Source organism: Thalia democratica, chromosome 8, assembly GCF_965202585.1.
Source record: "Thalia democratica chromosome 8, ktThaDemo2.hap1.1, whole genome shotgun sequence".
Taxonomy (NCBI): Eukaryota; Metazoa; Chordata; class Thaliacea; order Salpida; family Salpidae; genus Thalia; species Thalia democratica.
Genome location: NC_139172.1, coordinates 45,070,590 through 45,094,410, shown reverse-complemented (window position 1 = coordinate 45,094,410; position 23,821 = coordinate 45,070,590). Strand labels below are relative to the sequence as shown.

The following is a 23,821-nucleotide window of genomic DNA, read 5'->3' as shown; positions in this document are numbered from 1 at the left end:
GTAACTTTAACAAACACAAAATCAAACTAGAATAAATGTTTTTTTTATTTAACTGAAACCTTAAAAAATAAAAATATTTTGTTGATAGCATGTTTATAAAACCGCTCTTAATTGAAAACTAAAGCTTTAAATGACTATGTAAGTTTTATTTATATGCTTAAATAATCTATAAAGTATTTCAAAAATTAAAAAAAAAAGGTTTTTTTACAAATATTATCTGTTCATTACAAACGTAGATTTGAATTTTATTGTTGTATATAGCTGAAATATAACAAATATATTTTGGCATAAGTTCTGATTTTTTGAGGCCTTCTTAAACAGACACTTAAAACTTATTATAATTTCTTGACATTAAGTTTTAGATGTAATTTTCCATACTAATATTAGGCTTTAAAAGTGTTTAATAAACGCAAATGACAATAAAATAATTGAAAAATAGTAAGATTTTAAATATGTGTAGCCATAGAAAAAAAAATTAAATAAGAAAATAACAATTTAACGAAGCATAATATATTATCTTAGATAAAAGTTTTTTTCTAGTTTATATTATAGAAAATAAGAAAACTTAAGATAAGTAGTTTAAAAAAAAATAAAAAAAAAGAGAGTTTTTAAAGTAGTTTAACAAAGTATTTTTAGTTTGAAAACGACAGTGCTTATTCATAATCAATGAAGCAAAACGAATATTACTTTATAAATTAATCTTTTTTAAATATATTTAAATTGTTATATTTATTTACAACAAAATCTTAATGCTGTCAATAAATGAAAAATTATAATTTACTATTTTAGTTTAATTTAACTACTATAAAATTAAAACTCTAAAAAAGTTTTCAAACAGTCTTATTTTAGTATTTAAAACATACTTTAGTTAAAATGTAGTTTTTTTAACTTTTATAATTTTTATAAATAATCCAAGTCTAAAGCATTATTTAGGTTGTTTTATCTTTAACAAAAAGTAAGCACTAAAACTTATAGCAATAGTGTTAATTAAACTTTAACTAAATATTTAAGTCCTGAAAAAATTAAGATTAAGTTATTTGGTAATATTTTTATATTTCTAAATGCCATAAAAACTAAGTCAATATTGCTTAGAAGTAAAAAGTTAAGATATAAAGCTAATTTACATAAAGCAAATTAAGTAGCAGTATCGACAAAGTACTTTATTTATTTAACTTAATTATGTAAAAGTATTTAAGCTTTTACTTAGAAATTTTTTTTAAGTCTACATCTATTAGTTTTTAGTTTCTACATTGTTATTTATATCGAAAAAAAGAGGCATTTATATTTAAATTGTATTATGTAAAACTCAAGGCTTCTGTACTGTTTTTTTTTTGTTTATAGTTTACGAACATTGAAAAATATTTAAAAATTACTTACACTAATGATTTTATACAAGTTTTATAACTAAAATTATTTTCAAAAAGCAAAATGTTTTATCTAGTTGGTAAATAATCTTTCTTTTTTAGTTTTTCGTAAATTGTAAATTATAGGTAGTTTGTTTGCTTATTAACTAAAGGATTTAGATATTTTAAAATATTATATGTTATTTTTTCGCAGAGACACATTATACATGCTAAACTATGATTTTTAAAGTGTTAGCAAATACTTTTTAACAGAACTATTAGTGCACATGTGCTACTTTCTTATGTTTCTTGCGCGAAAAAAAGAACAAAAAGTTTGCTCTAAGAACCTAGCGTACATAAAACCTTTTAGTTATAAAATTATACACCTAGGAATCAACAGAAAAAGTATATTAATAGTTTTTTGGGGACATTGTAAACTTGAGAAATAACGATTTCTGAATACTTAATAAGTTTTTGTTTTATTTAATTTAAATTGCAATGCTTGATGAGTAATGTGGTGTTTGCATATAAAATCTAACAGCTCTGCTTTTGCAGTTTGACTTGATTTGTTTCTTTATCCCTGCTATCATTGAATTAAAAAGCAATTTTAATGCTTAGGTTACAAGTATTGAAAGACCAAATTCGTTTTATTCTTTTATAAACGAGACCAACACACTAGTATTTAGAATAATTTCCACAATATAATAAACATTTACTGATATTAATTTGAGTTGTTAATAACTACTCAATCTAATAAATGTTTATTTAGGTAGTATAGTTTGGTAATATATGTTTTTTTATTGTATGTGTTTTAACTAGTTCAGTCAAAATTGTTTCAAATAAAGTTAAGAAAAAGGCCAGTATTTGCTGAAAAAAGCTTAAAAATTTAATCTTGTTTTTAGTTAAGACTACTTATACTTTTTATGGTTTTAAATATTGTTAGGTAAGGTGGGTTAGGAATAAAGGTACAAAAAAAAGCTTTTATAAATTTGCTGATCTAGCTTTTTTCAGCTCAGACTGACTTTTAAAAGTATACTTTCTTAAAAAATTGGCTTATAATTTTACTAAATGTTGGCCTAGTTTAACTTTATATAAAACTAATTGAAAAATATTTCAAATTTGTTAAAGTTTGAATAATTGATAGTATTTTTTACCTTCACATGTTAATAAACAACTTAATATATGTTTTTGTAATGAGTTTCAAATAGAAAATTAACTTATAGTAGTAGATTTAATTGTTTTTATTACTAATTGTTTAAAATTTTAGACATTAGACTTATAAACTGGTTTTTAAAATTTTTGTATTAATATAAACATTTAAAGTTGCTTAGACTAGTATTGCCACAAAACCTGAAAACCTGAAAAAACCTTAAAGAGGACAATTTACAATAAAAAAAAAACTGGAATTTGAAAAAAAAAACATAACAAAACCTGGTCTAAACTTGGAATTTAGAACCTGGAATTTCAAACAACTTATACATTAAAAATAATGAAATTTTGATTTTACCCAAAAAATCTATCATAAAGATAAAAAGTTTTGGTCATCATCAATTTATTTTAGTTTTAAAATACATTTAAAGTAGCTTTAGAGTACCTTTTCAGTGTTGTTGTACTATTTGATTATTTTTTTACCTTAAAATTTATTTTAAATTAAAGCTAAAATGTGAAATTTTAAAAACCTGGAAAAAATTTTGAAACCCTAAAGAAGATTTTCCAAAAACCATTGGTAACCCTTCCCAAGAAAAAAAATCTTTGAAAAGTCAGTTATAATTAGTTTTAGTTTGTGTTTTTATGGTGTCATGACAAACTTTAAATTAACTATTGACTTTTTAAAAGGGATAACCATCCACAAATTTCTAATAAAAGTTTTAGTATGTATTATACACTCTTAAGAGTTATGTAAAAAAATTAAAAAAATCTGGTTAACTCAGGCTAAATTAAAGTTTTTCTTACAGTTTTATGATAAATCAAACTTATTTAGAATTTTATGCAAAGCTCAGCCTAATTTGAATGCAATTTTAAGCCCCAATATTTTTTTATTGTTTTTTATCCTCTTTATTTGTTTTAACTTTTTTTTATTGGTGTCTTTGAATTAATGTGATGGTAGTTTTCGGTATCATAGATTGGTTAAGAGTAAATTTTTAATAGCTATTTTAATCTCAAGCTGGCTGACTAAAATTATCTTGATAAAACCTTAACCAGGTTTGACAAAAACCTGGATTAACAAGAATTTGACAATTAATTTTGCAAAATAAAACTCAAAAAAACCCGGAGTTTAAGAAATTTTTAAAATAAACCTGAAATTTTAACAAATTTTTATATGTTAAATAGTAAATATTCAATTTAAAATAAGTAATTTATCATAAGTATAAAATATTTTTGTCATCATTAAACTTTTAAAAATTAAAAACCACACTAAAGTAGTTATACTGCATTTTTTCAATGTTTTATATTGCTTAAAAAAGTTTTAAACCTTAAAATTTGCCAAAAACATGTACTATCAAAAACCTAGAAGTAATACAGAAAACCTGAATAAAAATTTCTCAAAAACCAGTGGCAAACCTACTTAACACTTGGTTTAGTGATAAATCTGGTATATGTTTTTTTACATAAGCAAAATTGCCATATGTTGTTAATTAAAAGTTGACTTCACTTTTAAGTTGATTAAAAAAACTTTTAAGTTGATTATGTAAATCTGTAATAACACATTAGAAGTGGGCAAGCATAACTTCACTTAATATTTACAATTAAATACATTTTCATAAGTTATTTTTATAAAACTTTGTTTTGAAGCAGATCTTTTGTGAATAAGTATTAATTTTAAATAAATATTTTTATATGTATGGAAAAATAAACTTAAACAGTTGACTACTTCTGCTAATTTTAGTATTTAATAGTCCAAAAGTTTCTTTTATTTATTTTAATTTATGCCTTAATTTTATTTAGAAGTTTTTAGAAGTCAAATAAACTAAAAATTGTTTACTTTTATATTTAAAACTCAAGTTTGAAAATTTTATAATATTATAAATTTTGTATTGCATCAGTAAGATATAAAACCTAGCAGTAATTCATTCCAGATTAGTAAAACAGTTAGTAAAACAATAAAATCAAAATGGTTGTAGATAAATGCCTGAAGAGATGTCAAAAAGTTAGTGGTTTGTGTATATATAAATTAATAACTTTTTTTAATACTTAAAGTTCCACAACTAGAAAATATTATTACTTTATATAAACATTAAAAAAAACTATTTAGCTGGTATATGATTTAAAATAACCTTTTTAATAGTTTTAAGCTCTCAAATGAAAAAAAATATTTGTTAAGAAGTAGTACGCACAATTGTTTTAAAAAAGGTCTTTTGAAAAACCTTTTTATTAATCGTTTGTTCTTTATTAGCAATAACCTCACTTCTGTAGAGAAAAACTAAAACTTTTATTCTCAGGAATACGGACTGTTGTGTAGCCAAGGTCTTCCTGATGGATTCACAGATTTGGAACTCGCTGATGGATCTAACATCAAAGAGTGGAATATAAGAATGTTGCCTGTAAGTAATTTTTATGTTGAATATTTCTTTTATGATATAATTGTTAACAATATTTATAAATTAATTAAGAGCTCAACTTTCATAACAATAAACATTTAATTTGATAAATAACTAATGAAAAAGAATGTTAAAGAAACTTTTTTTTTTTAATTTTAAATTAGAAATAAAAGCAATCCTATATCAAAAAGGTTTGATTTAGAATACTTTAAAACAGTACAATACCTTTTATTACAGGGAAAACCATATGACAAGGGTTCGTTCATGGTGAACATAAAGTTTTGTGATAACTACCCCTTCAAACCACCCACAATAAATTTTACCACTCCAATCTACCACTGTAACGTGGACGCCAACGGAAAAGTCTGCCTTCCGCTTCTCACCGCTGACAATTGGGCGCCAGCAACCAAAATCAATTCAGGTGAGTTGTCTAGTGTAAAGTACTACTTAAATAACGGATTGCTAATTAAGAAGCATAGTTATCCGTATAGATTATATTTGGTTGAATAAAATAGCACAAAAAGTTTAATAATGAAATAATTGTATTAATGTTTTGTATGTACAAAGAATTGAATTTGTTTATCCCTTGTCTTATTTTTTAGTTTAATCAACATCTTTTAATTACTCACATCTGAAGTGAGAAATAAATCATAAAACTTGAGTATTTTTCAACAGTTTTAATAGCAATGTTCGATCGCATCGCCAACCCGGATGGTACTCACGCATTGGTGCCAGAAATCGGAGAGCTTTTCGTAAAAGACAAGAAACAATTCGACAAGAAAGCAGCCGAGCATACCAAGAAGAACGCAATGAAGCGTTAAGCTTGAAACGCACTCAAGCGTCAATCATTTATATTAGTAGATAAATTATTTTTAGAAAATTGATTTTTAGAGCACTTTCAACAATAAACTTGACCATTTACTATTAATAATAATGATTTTACTTTGAATATAGATACATAAAATATTTTTCTTCTACTTAATTGACCTCATACAGTTCTTATTTTAACTTTTAATGATTTCTATTGAAATGAAAGTTAAAGAAAAACGTAGCACTAAATTTCAGTTTGAACATTTATGAACAGTATAAATAAAAGAAGCTCACTAAAAGTATATTTATGGTACTCATTGTTAGCATATAACTATTACAAGCTAAATGAATAATAACCAATAAAATGTTTTTAATAGTTTATAATACAAAAATTGTTTCAATCTAATGTTTCAAATGAATTTAAGCTATAATTTTGACCAAAACAAATGTGAGGTTAAATAAATACCTTTTAAAATTTAAAAGTACATATCTATTTCTATTACTGCTCATAACAGTGTTTTATTTGGTACATAACGTTAGTGTAGTACACTACTTAGCCAGCTAGTTTATAAATAAATGTATGAAATAGGTAATCTGTTTCTAATTTCAAACAATATAAGGCTAGTTTATTAGTTAAAACAAGAAAAAAAAATTATTGGCTATTTTAAAGTTTGGTTCTGTATGTCCTTTGCATTTTAAAGAAACATGTCATACTATCCTCTCATTTTCTGCTCGGGAATTATAGTTTATCTTCTAGAAATAAACTTTACTTTAGTTTGATGGTCAGTAAGCTGGTATACTGTTAATTCTAACCCACGATCAATTCCCACTGATTTTTTTATATATTTATTAATTCCTTTATTTTTTATTTTTTTTGTTTTATTTTAATTTAATTTTTTTTTTTCTATCACTGTTACCCCTAACCTTTATTCTTATTCGGTATGCAGTTCTCGGATTTGATCGGGTGTGATTTGATCGCGGGTTGAAAATAAGAGGTTCTCGGTAGGCAGATGATAAATTTCAAGCTTCAAAATTTCGCGGACCACAGTTTTAGTTTTAGCCAGTTTTTTTTAACTGGGAGTTAGTTTTAATTTCTTTTAGCTACACGTATAATACCTATTTAGATTTTTTATCAGTTATAGTCTAACATTAAACATTGGCTGAAATACCTAAGTCACAATAAAAAGATCATTTTTTTAGGTATTTTAGAATAAAGTAAAACTTGTTATCATCACTTAACACTGTGAAAAAAATTACTAGACTACTAAATAGGCCATGATTTTTGTGTTCTAAAACAAGATAAACAACAGTTAAAGAACAAACAAAAAGGTGCAACAAATAATTATATTAAAAATAAAAGTATTTATTTCTTTTTCTACTTCGTTTTCATAAAGTTTTCTTTTCTTATTCTTTCAGAGCCCAAGTTCGTGAAAAATCGTGAAATAAGCCTGCGATGGCTAGAGTAGTGAGCTAATATCCGTTATTAAAAAAAAAAATTCAATGTTTCAAGTCATTCCAGTTTATTTTTTCTTAAGTTTTTTTATTTCAATTTAACTAAGGATTTCAGTTGAAATTCTTTGGTTCGCATGCAGCAACCCTTGTCATTATAGACTTTAATCACCAATACGAGCACTTAAATGGTTTAAATAAAGTAGTGCTTCTCAATTGACATATAGTTTATTATTATAAGAATTAATAAACGAATGTATTTGAAAGTCATTGAAAATTATTATTTCTTGTTCAAATATTTCTCACAAACTCTTTTGCCTTATAACAAATAAAAGTTTAAAAGCCTAATTCGGTAAAAAAAATATTATGCTTAACCGAAACTTAATATAAATAAAAAAAAAAAGTTAAAAACATAAAATTAAGCATCTGTACACATTTGTGGGCACAGAAATTAATTTCATGTGCACATAAAGTTTATTTAGATAAAATTAAAGTGTGTTACGAACAAATTTTTAAAAAGTATAGAATTTACTTCATGTTTTATCGGTATGATGTTTCAAATGTTTCGGTGCACACTTAAATTTAAAGTTTAAAACATCTTTATAAATAATTAGTTAAAATATACATATTAAAAAAAAACCCTAATTTTAAAGGTATAATGTTTTAGTTGTTTACTGTGCACTATTTTTGTATACAATGGAAAACATTTAGTTAATTTTTTCAATGTTACAAAATTAGCTTACTGAGTTCAAGTAGTTTTAAATTCCTGCTTATTGTATGTATACAATTGTATGGATCACTTGGTGCTATTGTAAAAACGAAGTTATTTTCCAAAAGAAAAAAAAAACTCTGCTAGAATGCAAATCAGTCAGTCACAACCGGAAAACTTGCAGTCTTCAATCTTCAAACGGTTTATACATGCAGGCATGAAGCAACTATTGTTGGCATGCCTGCATGTATTAACCGTTTTTATATTGAATATTGCTGGTTTTTCGGTTGTGACTGATTGATGAGTCCTAATCAGGACGAAACCGGTCTCAGTCTACCAAAAGCTTATAGTCTGATAATCAGATTGCTATGATCAACCCTTATTTTAAACTTGAGCTTGTCTCACGGCATACAAAGTCCAGGCTTCTACTCTGCTGACTTTCGCCAATGTTTTGTTCACTATATTCTTATAAATATATATTTCTTGAGATATATTTTCCTCCTATTAAGTTTTGAAAATTATAGGATTTTATTAATTCTTCAAAGTTAGTGGATTTGTTTATAAACCTATCAAAACACAAAGCTAGTAAATTCAATCGAAAATAAGATAACAATAAATACAAACTTAACTTGAGACAATTATTTTACGCTTACTTTGCATAAAATCTAATTAAAAACATTTAAATTGTAAGCTGATATTACACAAATAAGCTGATAAAAGAGCTTAACACTTACTTCCTGAAAACAATGTTTAAAAATATAAGATACAGGAGGGAATACTTGAGCTTATAAAATCCATTCTAAAAGAAACACATTACAAAATCACTTTTTATATATATATATCAAGTTACTTAAACTGTCTTATATATTTAGTTACTTAAAAATCAATATTTAGTTGGATCTGATAATGATTGAGGAGAGGTCAAAAAAGATTGAGGAGAGGTCTTTGAAAAGCCTTTAAAAATACTAGTTTTTCAGTTTCATCTTTATCAAGATTTTAAAATGGGTAAAAGTATTTTTTAAAGTTTGTTCAGTTCAATGATTAGCTTTTTTTTTTGAAAAGTGAACTAAACGAGTATAGATTTTTTTGTTTTGCTTTAGTACTTACCATTATTTGGATTAATTTTTTTACTTTTGTTTAAAATCAAAGTATCTTAGAGTTTTATTTAAAGTTTGATTATAAACCAGGCTATTGTGGATTGTAGTTAAATGTAATTTTGTCAATTTTCTTTTTTAAGTTAGCTATTGCTTTTATGTGTTGTTGTATTTATTTTCACTTTAATTTGTATTTAAAAAATTAAATGTTTAAGTTTCATTACTTTTTATCAATAAAAATAAAAACTTCTTATATTTAGTTCAAATCCTAAAATCTAAAACAATGATTGTGTTTAGAAATCCTTTACGGTTTAAAAAAGTTATTAACACTAAAAGTTTGTTTTTTTATTTTTAGGAATTACTAAAACATTATTTTTAATGTTATAATAATGAGAAAACTCATTTTTAGAGTGACTGTTAATTTTAGTTAAAAATATTAATTTTATGTATAATATAATTTCCATTCTACTTGATTAATTTTGAAATTTAAGGTAAACTTTACTACCTTATTTTAAAGCAAAACATTATTGCTAAGCTAATAAAATCAGACTTTAAATTTTCATATTTAATATAGTAAATAAACATGTTTAGTTATAAGATTTGCGAAAAAATCAAATAACAATTTGTTATATTTTAAAGCTAGTAAATAAATTGACATATAAACTAAAAAAAAATATCAAACTACAATTTTATTCATATATAAGCTAGTAAACTAATAAATTGAGTTTTAAGCTGAGTGATAAAAATCAAACTACAATTTTAATCATATATAAACTAGTAAACTAATAAACTGAGTTATAGGCTTAGCGAAAAATGTCAAACTACAATTTTGTTATATTTATGCTATTAATTAATAAAATGATTTATAAGCTGAGCGAAAAATGTCAAACTACAATTTTATCATATTTATGCTATTCATTAATTAAATGAGTTATAAGCTTAAATTTTAACAGATGTTTTACCTAGCAGAAGTTATATCAGAAAATTTAACCCTTTTAAGTGACTAAAAGTAAACTTAATGTTATGATGCATTTAAAAAGTTTATTACTTTTAGCCTTGTGTAAAGCTTTAGTAGGTAGTAAAATTTTTTTTGTTATTTTTAATCTGGCATTTCAAAAAAACAGTATAAAGCTCTTTAACTAAAACCTTAACTAACTGTAAAAGTCTAAAAGTTGAAGTTAATACTTAGTTAATAAAAAACTTTATTTTATTTAATTAATAATAAAAAATATGTTAAGTTAAATAGTTGATACATATAATAATATTAACAGCATATTTAATAATAAAATAATTAAAATGACTCGTGAAAATCTAACTGCATTGGATAAAAACGAGAACAACAACGAAGTCATGCCACAAATTGTTGTAAACAAAAATGGAAATGACAAAATTGTTTCAAAGGATGTCAAACCGGCTACTTCTATTGAGGTATTTCTAAGATATAACAAAATACTACATTTTGAAAGTAAAATGATCAAATTACTTAAATTTATTTAATATTAAAAAGAATATTAATAATAAAACTATAAAGTTAACTTGACTCTGTACATACAATATTGTTGTTCCTAGCGTATTAGTTAATTGATTCAATTGTTATTTATTGTTTTAGACATCTTTAAAAAAAGTTCGTTATGAGATAAGAAATATCAACTTGACAGTGTCATATATTCCTTAAATTTTCTACTCATCAATTAAAACTTATGTTCTGCAAATAAATTTCACCTCAACCTATAAATTTTCACTTCACAGGTAAACAGTAGTGAGCATTCAGTCAATTCCCCACCAGCTGCTGAAAATGTTGCAAAAACTTCTGAGGAAAAAGAGGAAACTACATCGGATCTACAGGCAACTTCATCGGATCAACAGGCAACAGTGTTGGTCCCACAAGAAAACGGAAATGAAGACAAACCGGAAGTCGAACCAGCCTCGAATTCAACTAACGGTTTTCATTGTGTTCTGTATGCTAAAATCAGTAGTTCTTTGAAAATTTCGTTGAAAAAAAATTATTATAACTATTAGAGCTTTTAATTGATTTTATTTTTATGTTACCACTAAACTATAAATTAATGATAATAACCGATAATAAAGCAACAACCTCTGATATAAATATACTCTAATGAAATTGAACCAACCAAATTGTAAACAGGCACAACTGTAAAAGTAGAAGAACGAACTGTTGAAGACCTTGTGTAAGTTTACATTTAGTATTTATTTTTACCGAAAATATAACTAGATAAGTTTGTCTTGTTTTGATCTTTTAAAATTTGATAATTAACTAATTAACATATTTTAAGATAAGCGACATTTTTATGTGCAGTTTGCTTTTTTATTATATTTGAAAACGTCGTAATGTTCTTGCTATCAAAACCTGGTAGTACATAACACATAAACTTGCACATTACTATTTATATATATATTGATTTAAAAGTATAAAAAATTAATAAACTAATTCATTAAGTGTTGTTTTTTGTTTTCACAGTACTTTTTTTTCAGACTTTATTGGTTTGGCAACGATCATTTGAATTCCAAAAATGGTAAATATTTTAAGAAACAAGTAAGTTAAACATGTTATATAAAACTAGTACTATTTTGTTTTATTAGCTTAAGTGGAAACCTATTATGCTGGCACGCGAAACCACAACTACAATATGTATGAGTAGAATATGAGATATTTGCAAACTTGTTCATTTTGTAGTTGTTAACTATAAAGATTGTTTAGTTAATATTTAAACTACAACTGCAGTGCATAAAGTAAATCGTTTGCATACATTCAATATTATAATAAGTAAAAATTTTCACAATAAATAAAACTAAAAACTTAAAAAATTAATTAACAAAGATTTTTTTTTACAGATGAATGAACAAGGTTTTGTTAGAATAGACAAGCTTCTTACTTTTTATTCTTTGAAAAAGAAAAATTGTGGAAAAGAAGAACTGATTGAGGTTAGTTGGTTTCTTAAAGTGCCTAACAATGTTCAATACAGATTAATTATATGTAATAAAAATTACTTTGGTATTTATTCTGTATCTTTGTAACGATATTTCTCTATTTTGTTATATACAGCACTTTTTAAAAACAATACAAGATATTTGTTAAAAAGTACTGTTTTAAAAAGTATGGTTATCATAGCATTAAAGAAAATTGTAGATTGTTTTTTAGTATTTTTTAACATTTTATTTTTTGACTATAACTGGCTAAAGTAAAACACTATATTACCATATGTTATCAAAGATTTTTCATTTTAAAAAGATTTACTTCAAGCTAAAAATGAATTAATAAAGTTTAACATGTTGTTTTCCAAAAAATGTTAAAGATAGTTTGGTTTGGAGATTTTAATGATATGTTTCAAATAAAACAATCTTCTTTTAACAAAAGTGTAATAACGTGAAACAACTACAGAAACTGCAATAGATAAAATTTTCAAGTATATAACAAGTATTCAAGTATAAATAAACTTAAACTATTTATACACTGCAGGTAATTGAAACACTTCAGGATAAATTGGAGCTTGACAATGAAAAGCAATCGGTGAGAAAAATACCCGTAGTCGTATTACCAAGCGCAGGTTTGTTGTTTAATTATATGAAATATTAATTTAACAAGTCTAGTTTGAAGTACAAAAAGATATAAATAAAAAACTCTCAAAATGTTACAAGTTTCAAGTTAAAAGTTTTTTTACGTTTCCGTATGTTTATTTAGTTTAATTTCTAAAACTAATGAAAATATATGAATTATTAAAATTCTAATCGTTGTTTCAGAAACTCGACCACAAGCTAACCTGAATGCGGATGCAACTCAACAAAACCTGCCTGATCCAAATGATCTGAGTCAACTTCACATTTCGCAAAATCAGCAGCAAGGTTACCATGGTTACCCATCCGTGGCTGGGCAAAAGAGCCCCGCATCCCGCCAATTCACTCAGCAGTCCCACCCCAGCCAGACTTCCTATCCGGTACTGCCCATGCACCTAGGACAACCTAGGCTCTCCGGGCAACAAGTACCCACGTACCACGGGCAACCCATGTATCCAAGGCACCAGGTTCCCATGAATCCAGGACAACCTATGTATGCAGGGCAGCCAACGTATCCAAGGCAGCCCTTGTACACCGGTCAAACCGTGTATCCAGAGCACAAGGTTCCCATGAATCCAGGACAACTTATGTATGCAGGTCAGCCAACGTATCCAAGGCAGCCCTTGTACACCGGTCAAACCGTTTATCCAGAGCAGCAGGTTCCCATGAATCCAGGACAACCTATGTATGCAGGGCAGCCAACGTATCCAAGGCAGCCCTTGTACACCGGTCAAACCGTGTATCCAGAGCACCAGGCTCCCATGAATCCAGGACAACTTATGTATGCAGGTCAGCCAACGTATCCAAGGCAGCCCTTGTACACCGGTCAAACCGTGTATCCAGAGCACCAGGCTCCCATGAATCCAGGACAACCTATGTATGCAGGGCAGCCAACGTATCCAAGGCAGCCCTTGTACACCGGTCAAACCGTGTATCCAGAGCAGCAGTTTCATCATCAGTATGGCGGACAAGTTGTACCGTCCATGCGACCACAGAATGATTTTAGGTATTTACTTTCTGGAAGTTTTGCCGGACCGTACACGATGCAACAGAATGTTCCACAGAATGGTCGAATTGCTGGTCCGTACGCGATGCAGCAGAATATTCCACAAAATGGTCGCTTTGCTGGTTCTTACGTCAGACAGTCCATGATGTTCCAACCACCGCAGTACCACCAAAGTGGTCCGCATCAACAGATAGAGGCCCAAAACGCTTCATATGGTCGCATGAGGCCCTTTAGTGGACAGCCCGCGGATGAAGAGCAGCAGAGACTCCGGGAAGGACACAGCGCCAATGCGAGTGATGAGATGATGGAGACCTTGAGAAGGATGAACCTTTAGGAAGTTATATGTTCGAGTGTGTTTTTTAAATTGAAGTTACTTTTTTAGTACCAAATCACATACTAATCAAAAGAGCGATTGAAAATAAACTTTTTGTTGCTCTTTTGATTTTTTGTTGGCACTGGTCTAGGAGCACTTATGTAACTTGTTCATTCTAACGCACTTGAATAAACTACTTCATTTTTTAACCGTGTTTCATTATAAATTAATAACTATTTCAAAATTAAACACTATGCTATTGCTTTATGTTTTTAAACGTGAATTTATCTTGTGAGTCAAAATTGATTTAACGTTGCAACTCGAGCATCACTTATTAAAATTAATTATAGAAAAAAAGTAAATTTAAAACACGTATATAACAGCTAAAAAAGTAATTTACCAAGCTAACGCATGCAAATAGATAAAATACATATAATTTACCATAGAGTAGTGTATTATATAATATTTAAAGATACTCCGTTTTAATGTATTTTATAATAAAAAGTCAAAAAAGTTTATATTGCACTATATAAGGGGTAGTCAAACAACAGCTAATGATCCGGCTCCTAAGTTAGGAATTATGTGAACCGCGAGTTATATTTGTTCAAAAAACCTGAAAATAAAAAACTTGCTTATTCCATTTTATATAAAAATTGAGTTGTGCTGGTAGTAAAAACGTGATTAAGAATTGAAAAATATATTTAATACATAAAGTCAATTATTAAATAATTGAAAGAGATACTTAATTGAAAGAGTATTTATTTGTACTAACATATAGATACTCACTGAAGCTTTATAAATCTTTGCCAGTTTATTGTCGATTGGTAAATTAATTTTTGCACAAGCCGTTTTGCATGATTTTGATAGTTTCAAAATTACGTCATAGTCTATTTATGATAAATGTTTAACTTTCATTTGTGTGTTTTATTTTGTGCTTTATTTTAAACTTATTTTGAAGCTGATGAGTGCATAAGCACAAAAGTCCTATGAGTTTTACATCTCAAAATAAACATTATATATATATAAACTTATTCATAATAATAACAAATTATACAGTATCCCTTCTTTATTACACTAACATTATGTTTCTGTGTGTTTAAGGATTAACACACTTCAACGAAGCTCTGTAAAAATTAAATACTGTTAGAAAAGAATAAAAGCTAAAGAAGTTATACATGTGTATATTAAAAACAGAAAATAAAAATCTATAGCAATTATTTTTATTTTTCATTTTTAATGGACACATGTATAACCTAATATAGCTTTTAGTCTCAATAGTATCAAAAGTTCGTGAATTTGTAAAGTTTTGCAAACTTGAAAATCTTAGATATTAGAAGTTCGAAAGATTTTAGAAGATCTACTTGCTTTAGTAAAAGGGTTGCCTAAAAAATCCTTCCAGAGAGACCAGAAACTACCTTAAGTGACCAGAAACTTCCCTGAGCTTCCCCGAGAATTTTTTTAAGTTCAATTTTCTTCTTTGTAGTAATTGACAAAAAATTAAAATAAAGTCATCTCTTAGTTTCAGTTAAAACACAAGCTTGATATTATATAAATTTATTCAACACTTAATAAAAACAATGAGATACTTACTTATAATGCAAGTAAACAAACGAAAAAAACACAAATAAAATCCTATAAACAGAAACGAGCTATATATGAAGCAACAAATGACGTCACGACTTTTCAATTTCTAATCCCAGCTCCTCAACTTCTTCTACTTGACTTCAACTCACTGACGAGTTAACTGCGATGGAGGTTGCTTGGCCATGGGTTGTCCTCTTGGGGGGCGCCAAGTAACCACGGACTAATGTGAATATTTTGACGAGGTGCCACATGAAAACGACCATTTTGTGGACCGTACGGGTTAGTTTGCGGCAGCATCTGACTATATGGGTCATAAGGGGGTGGTAAGAAGTAGCCTTGAGCATTTAGTGGAGCATAAGGATCAAACTGTAGTAAACCTTGAGTTCGAGGGTTATGAGGTAATGCCAAATGAACTGGACCATTTTGACCATAAAGACCATTTTGTGGTGGAGCCATGAAATAATTCTGACTGGTTCCTTGCTGCGTAAACTGGTAAAACGTACCAGCATTTTGCGTACCATATTGACCGGCTGCGTAGTTTTGTCCGGGCTGACTGGGCTGATGAGGGTCATGAGAACTGAAAACATTTTCCCATCTTTGCAGGTTGGCACGACTGAGGTTGTTATGAGGCTGTGCTCTGTCTCAGTTCGTTTCCCTTTGGTTTTGCTGCCGGTTCCTGTTCGCTCTTCTCTGGTATTGCTGTCCATTCCTGTCCGCTTCTCTCTGGTTTTTCCGCCTGTTCCTGTTCTCTCTTCTTTTGTTTTGCTGTCCGTTCCTGTTCGCTCCCCTCTGATTTTGCTGTCCATTGCTGTCCACTTCTCTCTGGTTTAGTTGCTCGTCTCTGTCCGCTTCTCTCTGGTCTTGTTGCTTGTTCCTGTTCGCTTCTCTCTGGTTTTGCTGCTTGTTTCTGGCGTCTTGAAAATAATTGATTGCTGAAATAAATAAACAATTAATGATTAAGTAAGTTTATTTAACTCTTCTTTATTAAAACAATATAATCAGTAGTCAATATGAAAATATACAAATAAATTGAATTTTTCACTTAAAAATTTCAATTGAACTACTAATTTGTGTAATGAAAATAACAAACCTTCTGTTGAAGTGGCAACCGGTTCATCTTCTGCTTTAACATCAGACTTTGTCTCTTTGTCTTTATCAGGATGCATTTCAAACAAATCAGGTAATTAACTTTTGTCAATTTAAATGTGAATTAGCTGTGTTTGATTTCAAATTAACTAATAAAAATCAACTCTAAAACTATTTAAACTGACTATTTAATACAGGGTTATAAACTTGAGTAAAATAAAGAAATTACTTCTGAACAAAAATATTACTTAAATTTTTTTTACATCTTATTTTAGTTCCTTTATTTTTCAAACTAGTAATTAAAACAAAATATTGAAATATATGACATCCATTAAAAATATCCATCGAAAATATTGTTGTTTTTCACTAAACTCTTCTTACCATATACATTAATTATATGAGTTATTGAAAAATTAGCTTATTTAGATCTTGAACTGTATTTAAGGTTTCTTAATTAATTTTAAAAACACTCTTTTAATTACATTATTTATTCTATGAAATAAAATTATATCGTGAATTATATGTTTTTAAATGCCAAAATGTTGTAAGATACATTTAGTTGAGCTTAAATATAGTATAAGTAAAAAAAAAAAGAATTTTCTATATACAAGACAAATATTAACTTAAATAAACAAATTAATTAACAGTAGCATAGAAAGTGTCTAATATAGCCTGAAAGAAAAATTAAAAGTTTCAATAAAAAGATTTTTTACTGCAAATAAAAATAAACAGTGGTTTTTTACAAATGTATGTAAAACTTGTCACAACTTTAAATTTTCTCGGCTTAGTAGTTGCATATAGTCAATTTAGTGACTGCAGATATTTAATTTTGACCTGAGTAAAAATAACACGTTCAACACTAAAATGTAACTTTATTAACTTTATTTCTCAACTTATAAGTTTTAATGCTACATTTCATTAACTAACTTTCAAAGGTATACCAACTATTTTGAAGTATGAAGACAAAAGTTTGTATATTTTAAAATCTTTTATTAGAAACTGTGTGTAATATGAGCATTTAGTGTTTTAATTAAACTTTATTTTTTCTTGCTTTATAGAAGTTAAAGTACCAAAAATATTTTTTTAAAGGGTTGAATAAACGGAACTATAAAAACATAAGTACTTTAAGAAATGATTAGTTACACAACATTAGCTTCAACGATGTTGTTTCTTAAAACTAAAAATCTGCATTTCATTCTTTACTTTTTAATATAAAAATGACACTTATCAAATTTTAATAAGTTCATGAATGTTGAAACAAAGTACGATGAGAGTTTTATTTCTTCTTAAGCTTATGCATTTTTGACTAAAACATCGACCAATGATTTAATTTAATATTAAACTAATTGAAACTTTTAGGTCTATACATAGTTTATTATTAATTGAATCGAAAAGTATAGTGTATTGAAGTAAAGTTTTTGATCGTAATTAAGATACGTTTAAATATTTAACTTAAAATTGTCGTAGAATTTAAGGAGTTTTAGAAAATAGTTTTTTTAATTAAATTTATAACAACACAGCAAAAATAGTGATTTAATAAAAAAATTAACTGTAACAAACCTCATTAATGATTTATGTTTGGTAAATGTTATTTATCTTTATAAACATAACATTAAATTTAAACCAAACTGTTTTCATAGTTATTGTTTTTATAGTGCTTTCTTAAAAAGCTATGCAACTTAAATATATTTTGTGAAAATAAGGAGAAAAAACTGTTGAACCTTTTTAGACTTTTTAAAATTTATAGTTTACAAAGTTTCGATGAGCTAAGATCGTATGAAAAATTTAAATTTAAAGTGAGTCTAAAGGAAAACTTTTAGTCTATTACCTAACTAACAACAAAATATTTTTTACAAGTGTATGAGTTTGTTAAAAACATTTAACTTTAAAGAAAATTGAGTGTCGTAGTTTATATTACAAACTAAAAGGTTAAGTTACGTATTAAATATTTTAAAATTAAAGTATATTGATTTTATGTGTTGTTAAATAAGACTGTTCGAACCTAAAAACATTTTTTGTTTCAATTATAAAGCTATTATCATTGTATATACATTTATATTTTTGTTTTGTAAAAATATTACAGTTGAAAATTACCATTTGGCTCATCAAGATTATTGTTAAGTATTTCCTCTAAGCACAGTTTCAAACGAAATTCAATTTAAAATATATATGTATACGGACTAAATGAGTATAGTTGTAAAAATGGAACAAGTTTAAAACAGGTAATACTTTTACTACTGATAAATTTAAACAATTAAATAAAATATTTAAACAGCAGTTAACTTACAATTTAACTTTGTGTTTCAACATAAAACTGTTGCAAAAAAACATAAAACACTTTTTCAGGTAAACAAAGTTGTTTTTAATAATTATATTATTTGTGTAAATAAAACTTAAACCTTTACAAAATAAAATATTATTAAAAAACATTATATATTAGCGACGTTTAAAAGTTAATTATAAGTCAAGATCAGCGGTTCTTAGAATAACTATCATAATCTTCTACTATTATATTCTATCTAGACTGGTGTTATATATCTTAAAATTAAATAATCTTTTTTTAATGAAAAACGTAAGCAACTTTATTTATATTCTTTCTTATTTGAACATTTACAACTAGTCGTAACTAGTAATAAATACTTTTACTACTGATAAATTTAAATTATAAAATAAAATATTTAAACTGCAACTAAGTTATATTTTAATTTTGTGTTTCATCATAAAACTGTTGCAAAAAAAAACATATATTCAGGTAAACAAAGTTGAATTTTAATAAGTATAATATTTGTGTAGTGTAAATAAAACTTATACTTTTAAAATACAAAATACCTTTAAAAATTATTAAATGTTTCCAACGCTTTAAATTAATCATAAGTGAAGATCAGCCTTTTTTAAACTCATTTTCATAATTTTTGACCCTTATGTTCTGTCTAGACTGATATTATATATCTTAACATTAAACTAAAATTTTTGAAATGAAAACCTTAAGCATTTATAGTTATATTTTTTGTTAGTTTAACATTTACAATTAGTCGTAACTAGTAAAAATAAAACAGTTTACTTAAACTTTAATAAAATAAATAAATCTTTCCGAAATCGCTGGATTATAAGTATACATTTTTCTTGAGTAATAATTGGTAGATCAACCTGTATAGTACTTGGTTTTCACGTTACTTACTATAAGGTGAAAAATATTTTTGTTCATCACTAACGGCGTATTTAGTTTGTTTAAAACCGACATTAAGACTTTGAGTAAAGGTATTGAAACGCCTTCGAAATAACATTAAAGTAAAATTTAACACTATCATTACAGTTACTCAGTTGTTAGCTAGCAACATTTCAGTTATCCTAGGCAAAACTAAGATTTGTTTGCAATTTTACTATAAGGACTAGACTGCCCACAAGACCATCAACAACACTGTGACATTTTGCGATCTCATTAAGACTTATCAGGGAGTCGTGGTCGAGGTGATCATTATCAGTCTATCAAAAGGTACCTTACTAAAGTTTATTTGCTTTAAAAGCGTTCCTTTGTGTGTATAATTGAAAAGTTGTGAGCAACTTAACGTCTATGAATGTTGTAAACTTTTATCTAAAACTAATTTCAAATCTTCTTTTATCGTTTGAATAGAAGCAAATTTAAGCAAAGCTAAGAGGCTTTCGCTTTCATATAATAAGTACTTGAATTGAAAACTTAATAAGCAACTGTTCTAAAAGAAGCAATAAATATATGTGTTTTTTTTTGCAAAAACTATGTTAATTATAAACTACCAGAAGTGTACTTTAAAACATGTCGTTAAATAGCGTTCAACTATTTACATACATTAAGTACGGTTCAAGAAACTTTTATTTCATAATATAAACACTATAACAAATCAAGTAACAAATATTTTTGCTTTATGATCGAACTAGGTACACGTAGTTTACGGACTGAAGTATGTGTGACAAGTGTAAAATTTTACCCAGTTACCGAACCAGCTAGAATATAATATCAATCGAAAAATAATAAATATAGAAAAGAATCTGTTTAAAAAGGAGCTAGGTATTTTAGAAATAAACCAGAATTAATTTAACTGTTGTGGAATGACAGTTTTGAGACTAACAACAATTTAGTTCATTACTGGAAATTCAGTCAATATCTATTCTCTTCATGTTGACTATAAAACTTTACTTATAATTGTTTATATATAGTTTGATAGATGTAAGTAAAAACTGCACATTTTTAATCAACATTAAACAAATCGTAACGTAGTTGCAATTAAAAAACAGACAATTTATTTAAACGATTTCAAATCAATAAAATAGCTGCAATATATACGCGAGTCATCTAAAGTAACCACCAAAATAACTTCTGTATGTTTTGCGGTTTAGCACAATTGGGTCGGCGTGAGGGTTTAGTTCGGATCGGTTTTCTGAAATAAAAATTAAAACGTTTAAGATTAATACAGTTAAGAATACAGTTTTAAGTTTGAAAAAAATAGATTGAAAAGTAAAGAAAAATACTAATTAGATCTGTGCCTGGACTTATGAAACTAATCGTTTGTATTTAATCTATGCAAAACATATTTTTTTTTACATACCTTTAATGTTTGAAACAGACTAATTAACATTTTACTAGACATAAATTATTACTTACCTGGTTTAAGTTTTTCAGGAATTTTTCTCACTGATTGCTTCTCATCGTCAATTTCAAACTTATCTTGAATTGTCTCAACTATCTGTAATATTTTATAAGATGTTTAGAAAACTGTTATGAACCTTTATAAACTTATAACTTTATCAAACAAACTTACTTTGAAAATTAAACTAAAAACTAGTTTCTTTATTAAATGTATTAGTCTTATCTTTTCAAAATATTAAAATATTTATCAATATCTAACTCTTGTATTTCCATGTTTAAATTTCATTTTTTTACAAACCAAATAGTTTAGTGTTTATATTTTTTGAGGTTCAAATTACTTACGTATTGGAAACCTTCGGTAAAAAAATTTAACCTAAAATAACTTGTAACTTAAAATTATAGATAAAAGCTTACGCTAATTAGTTCCTCTTTCCCGCATTTATGTTTCTTCAAACCGTAAAACTTGGTCATTTCATCAAATTTTACAAATCCATCTTCGTTCATCTGTTATAAATAAATAAAAGTTATACGAGTTGTATTTTAGTACTTTTGTTTTGTTTTACGATAGAATTATGGAACATAACCACTTTAGATATTTACACTGATGTACATGTAATAATTCTCAGTCGTTAATCAATGAATATTTAATTGCATATGTTTTTACATAACTAAACATTATATATTAATTACCCTGTTAGATATATATTCGTAAATATGTTACTAAAAAAATAATGTACTTACGATCATCCTAAAATAAGGACTTTCGGAAATGTGGTCTTCTTCAAACCAATGATCTCTAAAGAAAATATCAATTGATGAAACAAATATAGTGTAACGCACTGTGGATATTCATTAACAAAACATCCACAAATAGCTTTCAAACTTAGTTTGAAACTTAGTTTCAAACTTAGTTGTTGATTTTTCTATTGCATACAAAATGTTGATTTGGTAACAACGTAAGGCAATATGTATTTTTTTTGTAGTGAAAATATATAAAGCAGAAAAAGTTTTATGCCAAAAGAGTATTGACAACAACTATAATAAAATATACCTTACAAATATTACTAGTTTATATTATTATACGTAAACTAGTTAAAAACATTTTCAATATGTTGAAGAATTTTATGAACTTATATACATAAAAAATAGCTTTACTTTAAAACTTGAAATTAATAAAAATAATATTAATAGAATTATACTCTCTCTATTAATTAATGATCAAAATAAACTCACAGGAGGCGTTTAATCTCGTCCAATCTTTCTTCCGGAGTTAACTCTGTTTATAATTGTTAGAAATTAGTAGCAAGTATTTAGTTTACTTTTATCAATAGAATTTAAACTATTTTCGTACGTTGTATAATGAATTAGATTTTAAACTACGGTGAACATTGTAAATTGTAGGTTCAAGTTTAAACAATGCATCTTAATGAGTATAACTTAGTAAAAGTTAGAGATAACTTAAGTTAAGCATAAGTAAGTAAAATCTGATTTTTTTTATTACTTTAGGTTATAAAAGAGCACAATTCATTGCTGACAAATTTTTTTTTTTTACAAGATTGAGTTTAAGCTCTTATCGTAATGCCTACAATGTTTTTTGTTTACCTTAATTCTAATTTTTAAATAACTTATTTCTTAGTCGGATTCTACGAAAACGTAAGTAGCAATAAAAAACTGATAATTATAAAATTTTTGTCTTATTTAAAATGTTGCTTTATTTGTTATTTATGTTAATTTTTTTTTTTAAATAATACATGTTCATCCACATATACATTATAAATTCCAAAGTTATAAATATGCAACATCACAACTTTGTGTTAATATTTATGCATGACTAAGTTTTAATTTATTATATTAACAAAAATCGCTTTAAGCACAAAATTTTTTTTTGTGCCAAAACCAGGGTTGTAAATAAAATAGTTAGTTTACACATTTATTATTAGGTTATAATTTTTGTAAAGTAAGTTTAAGAACTGCTGATTTTGATAAAACAAAACTACAGCAATAAACCTTGAGTTAAATGCCTGTCTATTTTAGTTTTTGGCTTCTTATCAGTTTTGACCTCTTGGTCAGATATAGTTGGCTTTTGGTCTGCGTTCATTGTAGACTATTTAGGTTATTAATTTCTGTAGAAATAAGTGTTTATCAATTATTTACAATTCAGTAAGCATATATCTTTATAAGTTAACTTTGAATAATTTAAATGGTCAAACAAAATGATAAGCATTACAGCTCTAGAATCTTGTTTGCTTTTGATGACTTTTCATGAAAATTAAGTTTAAAAGTTCTGTAACAACAAAATAAGATTTTTTTGCAACAAATGTGCAGGATAAATGTGCAGAAGAAACGTACATGAGCTTTGCACAGAAGAAATTAACAAGAGAAAACTATTATGTGCAGGAGTAAAGTACAGGGAGATCTATAAAAGTAATGTACCATCAGCACTTTAGTTTATCTATATGATATGAGAAGATTCGTGAGAATTCTGAATACATTAAAACGTTTAATCTTGTTTATAGTCACTTAAAATTGTAAAATCTACATCTGAAATCTAAATGTTTGTTAAAAGACTTTTTTATAAACTGGTGTAAATTCATATTACACTTTCAGGTTATGCAGTTTCAAGGTTTTGTAACTGATAATACATTTCTATATCAAATTCTAAAAAGAACAACTAAAAAAAGAATTTTTCTGGCT

General features: G+C 26.5%; 1 protein-coding gene across 1 annotated transcript; it reads left to right on the top strand.

Annotated features, from left to right (window-relative positions):
• Positions 1-4,455: 4,455 nt before the first annotated feature.
• LOC145843261 (ubiquitin-conjugating enzyme E2 ubc-18-like) lies at positions 4,456-5,703 on the top strand. Its single transcript, XM_082950724.1, has 4 exons — positions 4,456-4,491; positions 4,784-4,885; positions 5,120-5,303; positions 5,558-5,703. The coding sequence occupies exons 1-4, from the start codon at positions 4,456-4,458 to the stop codon at positions 5,701-5,703; spliced, it is 468 nt and encodes a 155-aa protein (XP_082806850.1).
• The last annotated feature ends 18,118 nt before the right edge of the window (positions 5,704-23,821 follow it).

What these genes read in the sequence shown, in the direction of transcription:
- LOC145843261 (XM_082950724.1), top strand. Translation starts at nt 4,456, where the DNA reads ATGGTTGTAGATAAATGCCTGAAGAGATGTCAAAAA. An exon ending in GCCTGAAGAGATGTCAAAAA is followed by an intron (nt 4,492 to 4,783) that starts GTTAGTGGTTTG and finishes TTTTATTCTCAG; the next exon opens with GAATACGGACTGTTGTGTAG. An exon ending in AGCAACCAAAATCAATTCAG is followed by an intron (nt 5,304 to 5,557) that starts GTGAGTTGTCTA and finishes ATTTTTCAACAG; the next exon opens with TTTTAATAGCAATGTTCGAT.